The sequence below is a fragment of the Mirounga angustirostris genome, unplaced genomic scaffold, assembly GCF_029215605.1.
Source record: "Mirounga angustirostris isolate CCGP_5_RB_7025 unplaced genomic scaffold, mMirAng1.0.hap1 SCAF_2, whole genome shotgun sequence".
NCBI classification, from domain to species: Eukaryota; Metazoa; Chordata; class Mammalia; order Carnivora; family Phocidae; genus Mirounga; species Mirounga angustirostris.
The window spans coordinates 41,470,967-41,489,212 of record NW_026991710.1 but is presented as its reverse complement, the minus strand read 5'-3'; the positions used below and the strand labels follow the sequence as shown (position 1 = coordinate 41,489,212).

The 18,246-nt window shown below is 43.9% G+C and overlaps 1 protein-coding gene across 3 annotated transcripts in view; it reads left to right on the top strand.

The window, feature by feature from the left end:
• Nucleotides 1–8,157, top strand: part of USP46 (ubiquitin specific peptidase 46) — a 54,818-nt gene extending 46,661 nt beyond the window's left edge. For 2 of the 3 annotated variants that reach the window (XM_064584476.1, XM_045881165.3), the window contains 4 exons: nt 741–824; nt 2,739–2,936; nt 3,836–3,914; nt 4,772–8,157. In XM_064584476.1, coding sequence (XP_064440546.1) covers nt 741–824; nt 2,739–2,936; nt 3,836–3,914; nt 4,772–4,873 — 463 coding nt within the window. In that variant the 3' untranslated portion in view covers nt 4,874–8,157. The remainder of the gene's footprint in view (nt 1–740; nt 825–2,738; nt 2,937–3,835; nt 3,915–4,771) is intronic. The other variant, XM_045881167.3, reaches the window with a different exon arrangement.
• Nucleotides 8,158–18,246: the final 10,089 nt, after the last annotated feature.

Below are 18,246 nucleotides of genomic sequence, written 5' to 3'. Positions count from 1 at the left end.
TTCTTATGTCAGTCTAAGGGCAGTTGTATATGAATTAAATTTCATTATCTTTCCCTTTGTGCCCTTTGAAAATATAGATCACCTGAGATAGACTGTTTTTCATTACACGATAATGTCACCTTGCATTTTATGTGATTGACAATTTTTCGGACCTGACTTACAGTGTAATGATGGGCTTTTACAATAGTGAGGAATTTTTCTGTTCTAATTTTTGATCTCCAGGGTACAGGTGGTCTTGTTAAACCTTGAGATTTGTTTTTTGAATCTGTTGGAAACCCTAATATATATCCATGTGTATCCTATGAAATAAAGCTCTCCTTGAAAATCGCCAGTGGTGAAATCATAACCCAGTCTAGCAGACATGGTCTAATGGCAGTCACAGCACCTACTCATCAGAAAGATCTTTTCTCATTGCTTTTTTCCCCACATTCACTTAAAAATTACCCTACAGGTCGCCTGGGTGGCTCAGTCGGTTGAGTGTCTGCCTTCAGCTCAGGTCATGATCTCAGAGACCTGGGATCGAGCCCGACGGCGGGCTCTCTGCTCGACGGTGGGCTCTCTGCCCAATGGGGAGTCTGCTTCTCCTTCTCCCTTTGTGCGAGCTCTGTCTCACTCTCTCCCTCTCCAAAATAAATAAAACATTAAAAAAAAATTACCCTACAGGTAATAAAGGGTTTAAAATATGGTATAGCAAGTACATTTTAGACTGTGTTTTGAGTTGAAAATATTTTTGTCTGCAGAGACTTCAGCAACACAGAAACACTGTGTAGTGAACAGAAATATTATTGTGAAACATGCTGCAGCAAACAGGAGGCCCAGAAAAGGTGCGTAAAGGATTTAGCCCGGAGGGTGGCTTTGTGTTGAGGGAAGGAACCATATCTGATTTTGAATCCCAGTTCCATGGGCTCATGGCCAAGGAGCTTTGGAGAAGTCAAATGCCTTCCTTCCTGGAGAAACGAGGACAACACATAGTAGATATCTAGTAATACTGTTGGTATTGCCTCAGTGTTGGAACTTATTATTTCAGAGACACAAGAGGTTAAAAAAGTTAATCACTGAATATGGAAATATGAGGAACTCAATAACACATCGTTATATGGGTGGGCGATAAGTCATCACATTCTGAATTGATACAGGATCTGTGCTTGCCTATCTTTTTACCAGCACCCGCTGGTTACAGCCCCTGAACAGAGTGCGCAATAATCAGGGATTCTGTTATCTGCCCCAGAAATCAGGAAGCTTGACATTTTAATTATCCCGTGAGGCCTTACCATGAGTTACGCTTACCCTGCCCACAGTTGTGGAATATTCAGAATAGCACACAAGAGCTCCTGACTGCCACCTGAAACCTTCCAGAGTCTAGAGCTGAGCCCGGAATAGTCCCTCTGCCCAGCCTCCGCAGCTCCCCCCCACACCCGCCGCCCCTGCCCCAGATATGCACATCTTTCCTCCCTGCATCAAATCTTATCAAAGGTTAGTCATTCCAGCAGATGGGAATGGAGGGCAGAGGTGGTTAACTGTTGTGAGTGATCGGGGAGCTCCTTTCTGCTCCCCGTCCTTAGAATCTCGGTCTGCTCAAGGCCAGCCCAGGCCTTCCTGTGTGGCTCAAAAATGTATGTTCTGCTCAGCCCTGGAGGTTTTATTGATTAAAATATTGTGTGTTCCTGTAAAATATGGTGTTCCCCACGATTCTTATGTTTCTGCTGGCGTTGCTATTTGTTTATTTTTATGAACAGGGTTTTACCTCAATAGATTCCTGAACAGTGGTCTCTTAAAATTTGTCCTTTTCAAATAATATGCCTTGAAAATGTGTACAGCATTGCCACTGACTAAGGAGGGGGGGTCCCGGAAGGTGACCGAAGATCCTCTGTTCTAGCAGAATTACCTACATAAACTGTTGTTTTTGTGAATTTTTTACCAAGGAATATTAATGGTCACCTAGTGAAAAAAGCTTTCTGTGTTCATGTAAGTTTGGGAAAGGCCACATCCAACAAAAGAGAACAGTTCCTTCACTGTAGGATTTCTCAAAATCTTCAGTATGCCAGTGCGTAGGAAGGAACTTCAAAATCGAAAATAACCCTGTCCAAACGTGCCCCAGAAACCCCGCCTCTGTGAGCACCTCCAGTGCTCCAGCAAGCCCAGTTTGGGGAGTGTAGCCCTAAGCCAAGCCCTACATTTTCGGGACGACGACACAGCGAACACACCCGGGGAATGCCTGACACGGAGTGAGTGTGCGCCGAGCGTGCCTGGCTTCCCGGCGGCCGGCAGTGGTATGGGAAGCATCCCGGCCGACCCTCGGAACCTGGAAGGCCAAACTTCAGCCTTCTGCTTGTCTTCCCCCCAACTTCCTTTTCTCAAAAGCTGTCACCCTTCCTCTCCACTATCTCCAGATGGGGTGTCGGGGGGTGTGGTTGTCCAAATGCCGTTCCTCTCTGGAGAGCAGGAGCATGTCCTACTTTTTATTGGTACAAAAATTCAGGACGGTCTCCTTTGACCAAACCGAAAGAGAGACCTGCTGTGGCACGTCGCTCATGCTGGCTGTGACCCCATTCGCCGAGAACGTCGGGGAAGCCAGATCTCCGCACGCTCGCGTCCTTTCATTCTTGGGAGCAGTCTGGTGGTTCGCTGGGTTGAAGCCCATGAGAGCCCTCCTGCTGTCCCTTTGTGTGGCCGTGGCGTGCTCTTGTCCCCTTGGCTGCTGTGGGGGACAACTGATGGTCTGTTTCATGGTTTCTCAGGATGAGAGTGAAGAAGCTGCCCATGATTTTGGCCCTGCACCTGAAGCGGTTCAAGTACATGGAGCAGCTCCACAGGTACACCAAGCTGTCTTACCGGGTGGTCTTCCCGCTGGAGCTCCGGCTCTTCAACACCTCCAGCGACGCCGTGAACCTGGACCGCATGTACGACCTGGTGGCCGTGGTGGTTCACTGCGGCAGGTGAGGGCAGGCGGGGAGGCGGGGTGCTGGCCGCACGGGGAGGCTCAGGCTCGTGCTCACACCCGAGTAGACCCCGCTGTGCCTTTCTGGGGCCCTGAGACTCCGTGATATGGTACTTTTGAGGTTGTCTTCCAAGCTCTTTCTTATCATTGCAAAATAAATCTAAAATGTACTTTTTAAAAAAAATTTTTTTTAAATATACTCTTAAAAATATTCTTTATGCCATTTGTAGTCTTTACCCAATCAGAAAAAAAGAGAATAAGAGAGAAGTCCCCTAGATATGGAGATGCGAAGCGTTTTGCTGGAAGTCCTTTTGAGCAAGTATTTTTTTATTCCGTAGCTGTAGATAGAAGCATGGAAAAGTCCGTTGAAAATTCACCCATTTGTGATCCTGTGCTCAGCTGGGACAGGTTTCTGTTCTCTCTTTCCATGCTGTTATTCTGGCTTTATTCTTCATGGCACTCATTACCCCTTGAAATATCTTTATATTTTGGTTTGTTCATTGCCTACCCAAGCCTTACCCCAGGAAAGTGGGAACTTTGTTTTCATCACTGCTTTTCTGTCTGACAGCCAGAAGAGAGCCTGGAACACAGTAGGTGCACAGTCGTCGTTTGTTTGTATTTGTCAGGCTTGAATATCCGCTTTCCCCACTGGACTGAGGATCTTTAGAAGACCGATGTTTTTGCATCTTCGCCAAAGATTCCCTTAGGCTCAGCACAGCACCGCCACGTGGGTCCTCATACGTTGTGGCCAAACTAATGGGGGCGGAGACATGACCTGTACCAGTTCTCTGTCCTGATGAGAGGGTTGGTTCTCGTAAACCACTGCTTATGCAGAGCTGCATAGTTTTTTTAAAGAAGGAAATGTTAACTTGATAACTTCTGTTTGTTCTTTTCCAGCGGTCCTAACCGTGGGCATTATATTACTATTGTGAAGAGTCATGGCTTCTGGCTTTTGTTTGATGATGACATTGTAGAGGTTGGTATGCAGGTTACAGTCTGTGCCCTAGCCCCACTGTTGGGTATTCTGGGGAATGTGCATGTGTGGACATTTCCTAAAACAGGCCTGTTTTCCCCTAATCTGGCTTCAAAACAATTTACATTTCTCTCATAACTCAACCCTGCTGCTCTTCGTTCTCTGTGGAAAGGCAGAAAGGGGTGTGATGGGGACTCAATGCTGTGTTCTTGTTAACTGATCCGCCATAGATGTGGGATCTGTCACTGAAATCATATTTATATTATACGTAAGTCCTGTTTTCCACTGCAACCAAAACCTTCTCTGGTACAGACCAAATAATAAACTTAAATAAAAAAAAGTTCTACTAGAATTCTTTCATGATACCAAATTTTCTTGTATTGATCGTTAAAAATACTTTTTCAGTCTGTTGGACCTGAAAATCGTTCTATCACATCAAGGGTTCCGTGTATTGATTTTGTTGTAAAGGAATACTAGCTGGGAGAATTCTACTCTCAGACAAGGTCCACTTTAGCTCATAGGGCGATACTAAAGGGAATGAGCTCTGATGACCTGAAAGAATTAAGGTTTTTCCCAAGACCCCCCGGCTTACCCTTTGAAAGAAGCCCTGGCTTCCTCAAAGACTGCTAACATACGGCGGCCTCAGAGATTAAAGGGTGGCTTTCCTCCTCAACAATTTGCAAGTTACGTAATTGTGCCCCTTTGTCAAGTCTGGGGCATTGCCCAGTTGCTGTTGAGAGTTCCCAGTTGTGATTTTAGAAGAGTGTTTCTTACATTTTCTCATTCATCCTGCTTTTCTTTCCTTCTCACAGTCCTCATGTTAAAAACAATGGTATTGTTTTGTGTCTCTTTTGTTGCAGAAAATAGATGCCCAAGCTATTGAAGAATTCTATGGCCTGACATCCGATATATCAAAAAATTCAGAATCTGGATATATTTTATTCTATCAGTCAAGAGAATAACTTAAAGACCTGCGGGACTAATTCAAATGGGGGGAAATGTTCCAAGCACTCTTCCGTGGTTTCCCTGCACACTTTCCTCCCCAGCGGCCCACCAGGGACACGACGCCAAGTCCGACGGTCTGGCTCTGTTAGACTTTCTCTCCCTTTGTTTTTTTTTTTTGTTTTTTTTTTTACATGCAGCACTACTTGTGGTTTTATTTTAGTCTGAGGTAGTGTTAACTGCAATCAGATTGTAGTAAGATTTATATGAGTAACAGTTGCTAATTTGGGGATCGGGTAAATGCCCCACCACTGGCTGTGTCTGGCTGAAGCCGAGTGACATTTCCTGCGAATGTCTACAGTCTGTTTTGGGTCTCTGCTGAGCGGCCTAAATGCCTCCCGGGATCGCGTCTCAGTGCATTCCTCTAACTTGTCCCTGGAAGCACCGCTACCCAGTTTTTGCTGCTGTGCCTCTTTTCTGCCAGGAGGACAGAAGAATCGGGTAGATGTTCACCTTTTAGGGCTGCAACTATAGCTTTAAGTTTGTGCAAGTGATAACATTGAACAGTGAGTAACCTCAATACTAAGACCATCCTCCAGGTGGAACAGGGTGAAGAGAAGCTGTTCCTGGGGGCTCGCGCCTGCCCCGGCTTGTGCTCTCTCTCTGCCAGCCTTGAGAATCCCCGAGGCTAGGAAGGTAGGAAGCTCAGGGCAGGCAAAGCCAAGAGGAGGAAGCTTTCATGGACAGTGAGAAGTTACTTTTCTTATCTTTCTACCAAAACCACGCGTCAGGAAAATAACCCTGTGCTGTCTGTTCTTAGTGACCCTCGGCTTCCATGAGGTCCTGTGAGTCGTATCTGTTCTCTCTGGCACTGCTAAGCTTTCCCGGGTGTCATTCCAGGCCTGCTGGTGTTTTGCAGTCTGTGGTCACCGGGCTGAGACACCGCGGTGACTGCTTCCGGCCCAGCTCTCCTTGGCCGGTCAGCACCCACGTCCTTCTCTATCAGGAAGGACAGCGGGCGCTGCAGCTTCACCACCATCGGCCGCTTGGCTTTTTCGCATTTCCGTCTGTTTATTGAGGTGCTGGCGAGCCCTGGGGCTAATGTGGAACCTTCCCTAGAGGGATTACTGGAGTTAGCTGGGTGTGAATGTGGGTCAGAGGAAGTGTGAGTGGGTGGGCGGAGGAATGAACAAAATGGTGGCGTCTCTTTGGCTCAGACTCCTAGAATGCTTGACAAGACAGTTTATGGAAGAACCTCATCTCACTAGAGTTACTTTTACCTTTTTCACTTTTGTTATATATGTATTTATTAGATCATTTGAGTATTGGTACCTTTTATTAAAAGGGTCAATTTGGTATTTTGCTGTTGAGCTGGTTTTTGGATTCTTACAAATAACTATGAGTCCTAGATTTTGGCTTCCTTTGGGAAGTCAGTTGACTTCCATACACTATAATATACTGTGAACGTATTATTTTGTTACCTAATAAATCAGCGAATGAACATGCAGATGTTGGGCATAATGTGAACTAAAATGGAAATCGAAAATGTTAGTGGCCATTTTGTAAAATGAAGAACGTAGCACTTTATCTAGATGAAAACTGGATTCTTGTTTTTGACATATCTTGAACTGTTTATTGCTCAGAACTTAAATAAGCATGCCGACACTTCATTTGTTCATGCTTGAAGTGAAATGTTTTACTTTTCACTGGAGAAGACAAAAACAGGGTGATCTTCACGTTATTGTTTTATACAAGTGATACCTTGCCTTGTTTAGAGGCAAATTCATATTTATAAATATTTTGTCTTTTTTTCCCTCCATGAAACATATGCAGTAATCAATTACCTAGAAGGTGAGTATTTATTCTGTTTTTAAGGAGAGACACTTTGCAATTGAAGGTGACTGATACAAGGAACTGTTTGTACTATATATAACCCATATATTTGACTGCAGGTTGCAAAGTTTTTTAAAAAAAAATGGTTCATATCTAATATATTTGGAACTGGTTCATAAGAAAAACTATTAAAATTATCTTTGAAATGACTCTTGAAACTAATTTATTAGAAACAAAAAGTTTCAATTGGAGACCTACCGAAGTAATATCTAAATGCTAAGTCATAGGTTCAGTGCATTTTCTTTATTATTATTATTAATATTATTTTTTTGTATGTGTAAAGAGTTTTTCCCAGTGACTTAAGAGAAGAAACTGAAAGGGTCAGTTAGAATTCAGTATTCCTGGAGAGAGGTTAGGAGTAAAGAAGAAGTATGGAAGGTAATGCAAAGGCATTAAAATGGTTGTGTGATGCAGGAAAAGAAGATTGGAGAAAGACCAAAACACACTTATCCACCGACACTCCATCAGATTTTTAAACTTTAGAGCTATCTGATCATTTCTTTCCTCTTCGATAAATGAACAAACACTAGGCAGCTACATTTCCCCCTATCATTTCACTTTACATAAAGACAGTAGCATGCAAACACTTTATTTTTCACCCGTCATTCATCGTATAAAGCAGAGAAAGATGTGAGATGTGTGAGACCATTCTGAGGTCAACGATAGCACAAAGGCTCAGCAATATTCCCTCAAATCGCCGGGGTTTTGTGTGTCATTTTCTGGCAGGAGTTAGAGTAGGCCTGCTGTATTTCTTTTAAATGCTGCAGGTTTTAGAATAAGTTACAGTGTTTTACACTTAAAACAGAGAAGAAATATTTGCTTTATTGGTTACTTACTAGCTGAGCATCTAGATGTATGGTACAGTTTGCTAAAAAGGCATTTGTTTAAAAGCCTCTTTTGGCAAAATGCTGACATCCAGTCTGGTTACACGGATGCATTTTCCATTCCAAGGCAGCATGAAGTGGGCTGGTTCGCCAAGGAACGATACAAGAGGGTGTCGGTTCAAATTGGAAGCCAGTCGTATTTGGTTTTACGGCCTGGCATATTTTGGATTTCAGATGAAATGGAAAAAAAAAGACAGGAATGGTCCCTATGCATTTATTTTCATGGATATGCTTAATTTCATGGGCATGCCTAACAATGAACTATGTTCTAACTGGAGCTTAGGACTTATTTTAGATATTGGAGTGTAGCTTTATTACAGATGGATTTTATCTTTAAACATTGCATTTTGATCAACTTTGTATATTCACGTGTATTAAAATATCGTGCCCTTAATGTTTTGCCCTCATTTGCTATTATATGGTCAAGGCATTTATCAGCACTATTGTGAATAACTCATGTAAATGGCATGGGTCAGGGAAAATTATTTCCTACTTTTCTGCCTAATTAAATTTGTTTTCCAATATTACATTAATTTATTTTTGGCTTCCATTTCTTTGTAATCAAAATAGTTACTGTATTTGTATGGCATTCATTTGATTTTGTTGCTAAAAAAAGTTTAGTTTTTATTTAAAATAATCTGTACCTTAATTTTCTTTTAATGTAACCAATTCAAGCACTTTAAGCAATAACGTCAATCTTGTGAAAGTTCAATCAGTTTAACACCCTGCCTCTAAAATTGTTTGCAAAAAAATAAATAAAATAGGAATTCCCTTCCTAGAGAATTACATCTTAGTAATGTTACACACATGGACTTAAAGTCCTTTTTATAAAATGTGAGTTATTGGCAAGTCTCATGTCTGGGTAATCATTCCAAACTTAATTTTGAAGCAGTGGAAATGTAAAGAACCTTCTGGTTATTGTGATTTATAAATGCAGGGCTACTGTCAAGGTTGATAAAGTCGGTATTCTGAAGGTAACTCAGTCCTGTTTTTGAGTAAAAAAAAAAGATCAACAGAAGTAATCCAGAAACCTACATTTGGGGAATAGCAAATTGAGGCTATCAGTGGGGGGAAAACAATTAGGTTCAGGTATATTAAACATCACAGTGAATTCCTTAGCTGGGACTCTGCATATAAAAATCACCTTTTACCAGTTACGAAATAGAAGATCCATTCCGCAAATAAGAAAGTGGCTTCCAGAATCTGATTTCTAGGCCCCAGCGGGAGTATGACCCTGGCCCTCTTGTACTGACAGCCAGCCCCTAGGCTTCTGGATGGTTTCTGAGCTGTGGGGGGGCCCCCAGCAGGGTGCACACCACTCCCTACAGGGGCCTGGCTGGGTGGAAGCAGCATGTTGTCTCCTTCCCGAGACTGAGACTCGAGCTTGCTGTTAGATGCTCAGGGCTCGGCCCCTGCTCCCCAGGCCAGTCCCTTCAAGGGGTCCATGTGTGGGCAGGAGATTGTCATCTGAATGCATTTGCCTGGGCCCAATTATGGGAAATAAAAACAGACCAATTTCCATCTGTCTTCTCTCGGGGCAAGTCAGCCAAACCTGACTGAACTGGGAAGCCACCTGGAGCTATCATGACTGTTGTAGGAAGGGAAGACCTTAGGAAAGTCTCTTTTCTAGGCCTGGTTCTGTCCATCTGTTAAATGGGGTTATGCAGGATAGGTGTGTCCCCACCAGCAGAACCCAGTTTCTGGGGAATGAGATGTGTTCTCCATTTATCCGCCATTTCTGTACATTGATACCTAAAACACCTTTAACAGAAGAAGGCTTCCTTTACCTCTATTTATATACATGCAGATAAAAATCCTTGTGAAGTCATTCTCCCCCCTGAGGGAAGATTTTGATTGTGGGGATGGTACTAAACACAAACCGCTTAGACTTGTCCTAGAGATGCCCCAAGTGGAGAGATTTCTAATGAAGTGATTATTTAGCACCTATTACACGCCAGATTTGTTAGGACTTGGGGGACAACAAAGGGGAGCAGAGAGGACCCCCTTCCTCATTGTTTACCTCAGGGGAAAAAAAAAAAGTCTGTGGAAAAGCAATTTAAATTATGGAAATACTGCGCCTGAGGGGAATTCACAGCTGAGCACCGATTGGCGTTTGGCCTGGGTTTGGCCTGGGTCTCACGGAGCAGATGGGCAGTTAGATAGAGCAGGCCCATCCCTTTCTTCCCTGGGCCCCCTCTTGGAGACCCACTTGCCTCCCTGCCTGCTCCTCTGAGGGAGGGCACATTTTTAAAAACAGTGTAAATCTGTTACATTGTGGGGATGGCCCTGAGCATTTTGACTCTTTTTTTTTTAAAGATTTTATTTATTTATTTGACAGAGAGAGACACAGCGAGAGAGGGAACACAAGCAGGGGGAGTGAGAGAGGGAGCAGCAGGCTCCCCGCAGAGCAGGGAGCCCGATGCGGGACTCGATCCCAGGACCCTGGGATCATGACCTGAGCCGAAGGCAGTCGCTTAACCAACTGAGCCACCCAGGCGCCCGAGCATTTTGACTCTTTTTTTTTTTTTTTTTTTTAAGATTTTATCTATTTGAGACAGAGAGAATGAGAGACAGAGAGCATGAGAGGGAGGAGGGTCAGAGGGAGAAGCAGGCTCCCCGCTGAGCAGGGAGCCCGATGTGGGACTCGATCCCGGGACTCCAGGATCATGACCTGAGCCGAAGGCTTAACCAACTGAGCCACCCAGGTGCCCGAGCATTTTGACTCTCAATTTCATGTCAGAGGAGCCAGAATTTTGAATGTCTTAACAGAGGGTTTTATGAATAAAATAAACAATCCTTTTACATTATTACCAAATAATTAACAGCCTGTCCAAACGTTCGCAAAACCGATCCGGGCATGAGCGTTTCTAAGCTATATGACTCAGTGACTTTATTGACTTATCAACCTGTGTTCTCCTTTTTGAGCTCCCTTATGTTTTCAAAGTGCTTTGAGCAAAGCACGTGAGGAGCTTACAAACGAGAAGCCTCCTTTTGGTTGTGAGACACCAGTCAGAAACATTAAACGTTGTGAAGAGAATTCCTAATTTTGTGCCCATTTCCCACAGGATGATTCATAATAAAGTATTAATGACCCCAGGGTATCCTAGTCATGTTGTGCGATGCGTCTTCACTTTCTCCCCTCCCTCGAGGGAGCACACGGGCCACACGGGCTCCGTTAGGCAGCGTGAGGTTCCACCGAGGCTCGCCATGAGAAGGCCGGGCGCTTGTGTGGGTCGAAACCCTGTTTTGTTCTTACCTCCTCCTCGTACTGCGGAGCTTGGAGAAGAAACATAGCTGTGGACTTGACTTGGCAGGAGGCAAAATAATGTGATAGTTAAAGCCACCATTTCTATGTATTTAACCAAGTTCTCCTGTGATTCAACTCAACTGCATTTTTATTAAAGAGTCTCTCAGTTGACCTTGCCTGAGAGAACATCCTGTGCTGAGATAACCGAAAATAAACACAGGAACAATTTAAGAGTGAGCCTTCATCCCTCCTGAAGCAAGCCAAATATCTTCACTGGAGAGCTCACCTCCAGGTTGAGAATTGCCTGTATCCCATGCTGAGGGGTAGAAAAATATTTTATGAAACCTGTGTGAAGACTAATTCTCTGTCCCGCTCCCCCAGAATAACTTGTTTGAAAAAGTGAAAAGTTGCTTCTGCATATTTTTCCATCTCTGCAACCCCCCCGCCCCCCGCCAAGGCCAGAGAACAAAAATAAGTAGGAGTTGCCAGCCTATGTAGGTCGTCTGTGCCAATCTGAGGCGTCAGCAGAAGTAGGGGTGAAGGCTGTGGGGTGGAGAGGATCCCTCTTCCTGGATGTTCGTTGATGGCCCTGGCTCTCAATTATGTCCTCTGAGAAGTCAGTTTATGAGGGACAGACTTAACCTGAGAATCTGCCCTCAAGTGAGAATTTGGACAGAATGTGGAAGAATAAGGGGGTGGGGCTCTCCGAGGCATCAGAGGAAGGGAATCAGGTTAAGACCCTTCTAGCCTGGGTCTCGCTCCTGCACCTGGCCCAATCTACGTTTGCCCGCAGGGTCAGGTGAGCCCCAGTGAACCCCACAAGCACCTCTAGCTGATGTACAGCCTACAGAGGCCGTGCCATTTCTGTTACTGCCCTGATCTGGATCGCTGACAGAAGAATTTTAGTCTCATTCAAAAGTAGTGTGGAAGAGCCCTACCGGACTTGGACTCAGCTCCAGGTTCCAGTGGGCGGGCGGGGGGGGTCACTAGCAGGTGCTCTCAACAGAGCACGTGGGGCAAGCAACAGCTCAAGAGCTGAGTCCGATCTGAGTTCAAGTCCTCGCTGTGGCATCTGGTCGGAGGATGCTGGAGATCCTTCCCCTCAGTCAGATGTTGGACATGATGTTGGGCTCCGGGTGCTAATGAATGGTGTTTGGCAAAGGGGCCCTTCTTGCACAGATGCTGGAGGGGGATAAAAACACAACTGCCGAGAACAATGGAAAGCCTAGAGGAACTAGTGTCAGTGATGAAGACGTTCTGGGGCACCGTGCTCTCCTGCTTCCTTTGATCTAATCCTCCCCACATCTTCCAGGCCCCAAAGACAAGACCAAACCGAGCAGAGAACAAGAAAAACAGCCCCGACAGGCGGGAACTAGCTCACGACAGCCACGTTTTGGATGTTGTTAGGAGCTGACCCGGTGGCTCCGGCCGGGCCGCAGCGTTTTCCGGCTGGACACAATGTCACGGAACACCAGCCTCAGTCAAGGTCACGCTGTGACCGTGATGAAGTGACACAAGAGACAAGACCCCTTCATAGTTTTATCTACGCACAGGCAAAAACAAGGTCACTGCAAACCACAAACTGCCAAACATTCCTCCCTCCCACCAAACCTGAGTCACTGCCGCCCCTTTACTCACTGTCCCAGGTGAGATTCAGCGTCAGCCACGACCAAAGAATTATCCCCACTTCCAGACAGCTCCCAATCCAGAGTGAACCCCTGTTCCTTGGACCCTCCCCCAAATGACCCAACTGAAGCCCCAATCCCATAGGTTCTTTCTGCACGCTCTTACTGAGCTGCCCCATGCTTCCCCACCATGTGTGGTCTCACTGCCATGAGCATTAAACACGATTCGTTCAACCCCAGTTGTGTTCCTGTTTGGTCTGGCTGGAGAGCATCCACAGAGGAGTGTGCTAGACTGCGATAAGCCACTTCCCTGGGGTCAGCCTGGATCTGCTGTTCTTGTGGCTGGAAGAAAAACAAGCCACACACATTCAAGGTTGTCATTAGTGTCCCGGTACGTAGCTGGTCTGCAGGAACTCCTGCCCAGAGGGGAAGGTGGTGGTGGTCTAGATGCCAATAGAGGCTTCTTAAAGTAACTGGATAAATCTGGACTCAGGTTTTCCTAACTTGTAAAATGAAGTTAGAGGAGGATTGTGATGTGCAGAAACTGCTGGAAAGTATGGTAGGCCTTGTAACATTAACAAAGACCTCTTCTAGGCGTGAAGCTTCAGACGTGAAAGAGACGCTCTCTGTCTTCAAAGAGATCATTTTCTTCTCTCCTTTGTCCCTTTCACATCTGAAGCTTCACGCCTAGAAGAGGTCTTTGAGTAAAAACAAGTGCTTCATTATCAAGCAGAAGCTTGCGTGGAAGAACCTAAGAAGAGTAGAGGACAATTGATTACTGGTCCCATTTAGCTTGTTAATGTTACAGGCGGGAAGAGAAGAATAGAAGAAGAAGGGGAAAAAATGGCATCACCGAGGAACTGATAGAAAGTGAAGTTAAGTGAAACATCTGACAGCTACTTCGGTATTTTGGAAGGTAACAGGGAGAGTGCCCCACGGCAAGCCAGAGAAGATGACAAGGCATAATTTTAATCCTTACAGTTTTGCCCAAGTGCAAACATACCGTTCTCTCTCTTTTTCCCCCCTGCTATTCACAATTTGGTTAAAATTCTGAAAGATTTTATGTATTTGACAGAGAGAATGCGCGTGGATACTCAGGAGCAGGGGAAGGGCAGAGGGAGAGGGAGAAGCAGTCTCCCCATTGAGCAGGGAGCCCGATGCGGGGCTCGATCCCAGGACCCCGAGATCATGACCTGAGCCGAAGGCAGATGCCTAACCGACTGAGCCACCCGGGGGCCCCCACAATTTGGTTAAAATTCTTTGCAAGCTATTGGTTTTTGTGCACACAGACTGTAAGACCTCTGCAAGAGTGATACGGGGGTAGAGATTCATTTATTGTTTTTGAATTTCTGGAAAATCGTTTTGCCCATTTTGGAGCAGTCTTACATTATTCTTGCTGGAGGCATTTATTTATAATCATGTCTGCTGACTCCAAACTATAGGATATATCATAGAATTTTAATTACCTTAGGCTCAGGATTATTCTCTTCTCCATTTAGATATCTGAGGGAGTGATGTACGGACAGAAAGTCTATAGCAACATTCGAGAACAGGAACTGGGAATGATGGAATGAGGTACGTGTGAGAAGGAAATCCAGGGAGAAAAGTTGCAAAGCAGAGCTGAAGGGAACAGGGAGAAATAGTTCTTTTTCTTAGGGATGGCTGGTTAGTGCGTGACTTCTGTCACACTAAGATTTAGATGAAGCTGACTGATGGGATCTATTCTAAAATAGATTTCAGGGAGAGCAGATTATATAAATAAATACACACATACATATTTAAACTTTATTATAAGAAAGTAGAATAGAATACTGAACCTCCATGAACCCACGACTCGTCTTCAACAGTTAATTACGGCTGGTCTTGTTTTAGACTGATAGAATCTTCAGATTGCACTGGAAAGTTACCAAAACTCATAAGTCTCCAACTCTTCTGGGTATCTAAACACATAAAGGATAAATTTATGAGGTGTTAGCACAGTTCAGATGAACAACCCGCTTTAAGTGATTACCCGTCTTCTTTGTCATTCGTCTAGCTTGAAATAATGTGTCATTCCTTGAACCTGAAATGTTTCTGCATAAATGTGGAAACATTTTTGCAATACAGAGGTTTTACGCTTGAAGTAGGCTTAACTTGCATAATGGCTAAATAACAAGATATAATGAAACTGAAGCTGCGGTGTTTGAGGGTGACCACATTTTATTTTATTTTATTTTATTTATTTATTTGACAGAGACAGACACAGCGAGAGAGGGAACACAAGCAGGGGGTGTGGGAGAGGGAGAAGCAGGCCTCCCGCTGAGCAGGGAGCCTGACGCGGGGCTCGATCCCAGGACCCTGGGATCACGACCCGAGCCGAAGGCAGACGCTTAACGACTGAGCCACCCAGGCGCCCCGAGGGTGACCACATTTATTTGGAAAATTATAGTGAAAATAATGGCTCTTCTATTAGTTATGAGCTAATCTAGATTATAAAATATAGTCTTACAAATGTTTATGCAGAAGTGCAAAGTTTTGGGGCACCTGGGTGGCTCAGTCAGGTAAGCATCTGCCTCTTGAACTCAGATCAGGTCTTGATCTCAGGGTCGTAAGTTCAAACCCCACGTTGGACTCCATGCTGGGTGTAGGGCCTACTTAAAAAAAAAACATTTTTTAAATGCAAAGTTTTACAGCTCCTATCTGTCTCACATGCCTTCTCTTCTAGGTCTTCACCTTTCCATCTACCCCTTATCTTTCTGGAATTTTCCCAGAGGGATGGGGCCAGGCTCAATATTTCTATTTGTCTTCACCCTTTCCTGTTGGTATTTTCCCTCCTGGCATGTCATGAACAGATTTCATTGATTAATAGATTAAATTGAAGAATGCCAAAGCAGAAAGGAAGTTCCCAGTTAACAGTGCAGATTTTCCAAAGCTGAGACAAGGAACCGGAAGCCCTGAGATCTTAGCAAGACTTGCTTGTTTCGCTTTCCAAGCAGGTATGAACTAGAGTAAGGAAGGAGGGACTGGCGGAGGTCGCCTTCGGCATTGAAGCAGGGCCACCTTGTGTGTGGTGGACCCTCAAAGCAGGAAAGGGCCGCAAACTCTGTGTTAGCTCTTCGAATCTCATCTCCACCTCTGCCTGCTGACAGAGCCTCAGAGCTGCAGGGGTCTGGGCAGGGACAGAGAAACGGGGTAGAGCAGAAACCTGAGGGTCTTATGCATGGGACTTCACCCTCCCCCACCCCATTGTCCAAATGAGCTAAGGCTGAGGTTTTCAAACTTTTCATTTAGTAGCAGTCTTTTTTGAAAAAATCTTACGTAGAACTTTACTGAGGGTATATGTAGTATTTTATATCGCATTTTATTAATATACATTCCTTTTATAAGCTAACTTTGTAAAATTAATGAGAACAATGAGGAGGCTACTTGATGACCATGATATTTTGAAAGTGGCAGTGTTTTATTGGTCTCAGCACCCAGTTATGAATTTTGTTTTGCTCACATAGGATTAAGAAAATCCAAGTTCACATAGACATATATATGATTATAAATAATATTTTGTTTTGTTGTTTTTCTGTTGTTTTTTTAAAAAGCTGTCTTGCAAATTCCAGGATTCTTTTCAGTAAAGAAAAAGAGTGGGGAACTTTTATTTTTGAAATCTTCATAAAAATAAGTTAACCTCCCAAGTTAACTCAGTTGGAAGTCTCCAGCGAATTTAAATTTGACTCATAACTGGAGTATGTCTGTTGATTATTAAGCCAAGTTATATTTAAATAGTGAAATCCTAATGAAAACCTTCCTGGAACCCCTGAAGCAGGGTTCCATGGAACACAGTTTGAAAACTACCAATCTGTTATTCAAAAGGTAAGGCTTCCATGGAGCACCTGGGTAGCTCAGTCGGTTAAGCATCAGACTCTTGGTTTTGGCTCAGGGTCCCAGGGTTTTGGGATCGAGCCCCATGTCAGACTCCAAGCTCAACGGGGAGTCTGTTTGAGATTCTCTCTCTCCCTCTCTCTCTGCTCCCCCCCCCCCCACGCCTGAGTGCTCATTCTCTTTCTCTCTCTTTAAAATAATAAATCTCAAAAGGTAAGGCTTCCTTTATTTCTTTACCCAAACATCTTTCAACCTTTAATGCTGCCCTTTCGTGGCTTTCTCCCCCTTTAGAGAGCACGTTGAGCTGATTTTTTTTCCGTTATCTTTATGGAGGTGTAACTGACATATAACATTGTATCCATTTAAAGTGTACAAGGTAATGATAAGATATACATATATGCGGCAAAATAATTACCACAATTACCTTAGTTAACATCCATCACCTCAAATAGTTCCAGTGTTCTGTTTTGGATTTTTGTTGTGAGAACTTTTAAGATCTGCTCTCTTAGCAACTTTCAAGTAGGGTTGAGCTCATTTTAACTCTGTTTCACTAAGATAGCATTGTTGGTCAGAGGATAGAAAGGAGGATAAAGTAGCCAGCCCATTCTGCCTGGGTGGATTCCAGTGCCAAGTAAAATCATCAAGTAGGTGGATTTAATTCTCATGGCTTCTTCAGTCCTTCCATCAAGAGTCTCCCTCTCTGCAGTATCTCATGACTCAGACCCTATTTTCTGCAAGGTGTTTGCTGTGAACTGGTAAACCAGTTCAGCTGCTATGTCTACTGATACTCTTTTGCAAGTACTAGTTATTTGTATTACATATTTATTGAGCAATTGCTACGTGTGAAATACTACTCTAAGTACATTACATGAGTTGCCTCCTTGGGTTCCCATAACAACACTGTGAAATGGGGTCGAGTAGTATCATTCCCATCTAGGGATGGGCAAACTAAGGCTGACACTTATGAAGCTTTGTTCTGGTACCACCAAAGCTACCTGGTTTGAATTCCAGGCACAAATGCTGAGGTGGTTCAGAACCAAGCTTTTGTTCATCGGAAGAATAGATTTTCCATAAGTAACACAGCAATTAAGAGCACAGGTTTTGAAATCAAATTAACATGAATTAGAATATAGGCTCTGCCATTTACCAGTGGTGTGTTCTTGGTCGGTCTCAGTTTCCTTATCTGTAAAATGGGGATGATGATAATAATAGTACTTATGTCTAAGTGTTATGGGATTAAACAAAATGAAGTATATCAGACACATAGCACAACTCTTGCCTCTGTGTTCAGTGCATTCAATACATTCGATGCTGTAAGTGTTCAGAAACTGTTAGTTGTTAGTGTGTCATTATTAATTCATTAATAGGTCTGGACTAGCTGAACACAATGGTACCACTCCAATCTTCCACTTATGCACATATTTAAAATAGGAACAAATGAAGTTGCTGGATTAATTTAAGATAAGCAGTAGGACTATGCTAACACCATTTAGATTAATTTTTTAAAAGATTTTATTTATGTATTTGAGATAGAGAGCACACCCAAGAGAGAGCATGAGTGGGGGGTCAGGGGCAGAGGGAGAGGGAGAAGCAGGCTTCTGAGATCATGCCCTGAGCTGAAGGCAGACACTTAACCGACTGAGCCACCCAGGCACCCCAGCACCATTTAGATTAATTATTTTATTCTTTTGGGGTCTGATCAATTCTCTGAGAGACACTAGCTCATGTTTGGTGTCTGCTGTGGCCTGGTTCTAAGGTTAGTGTGTGTGTGTGTGTGTGTGTGTGTGTTGTTTTTGTTTTCGTTTTTTGTTTTCATGTAAACCTGTTGTTTTAATAAATGAAACATTCATGGCTTAGATTTTAAATTGCATTTATAGATAAGGAACACTTCT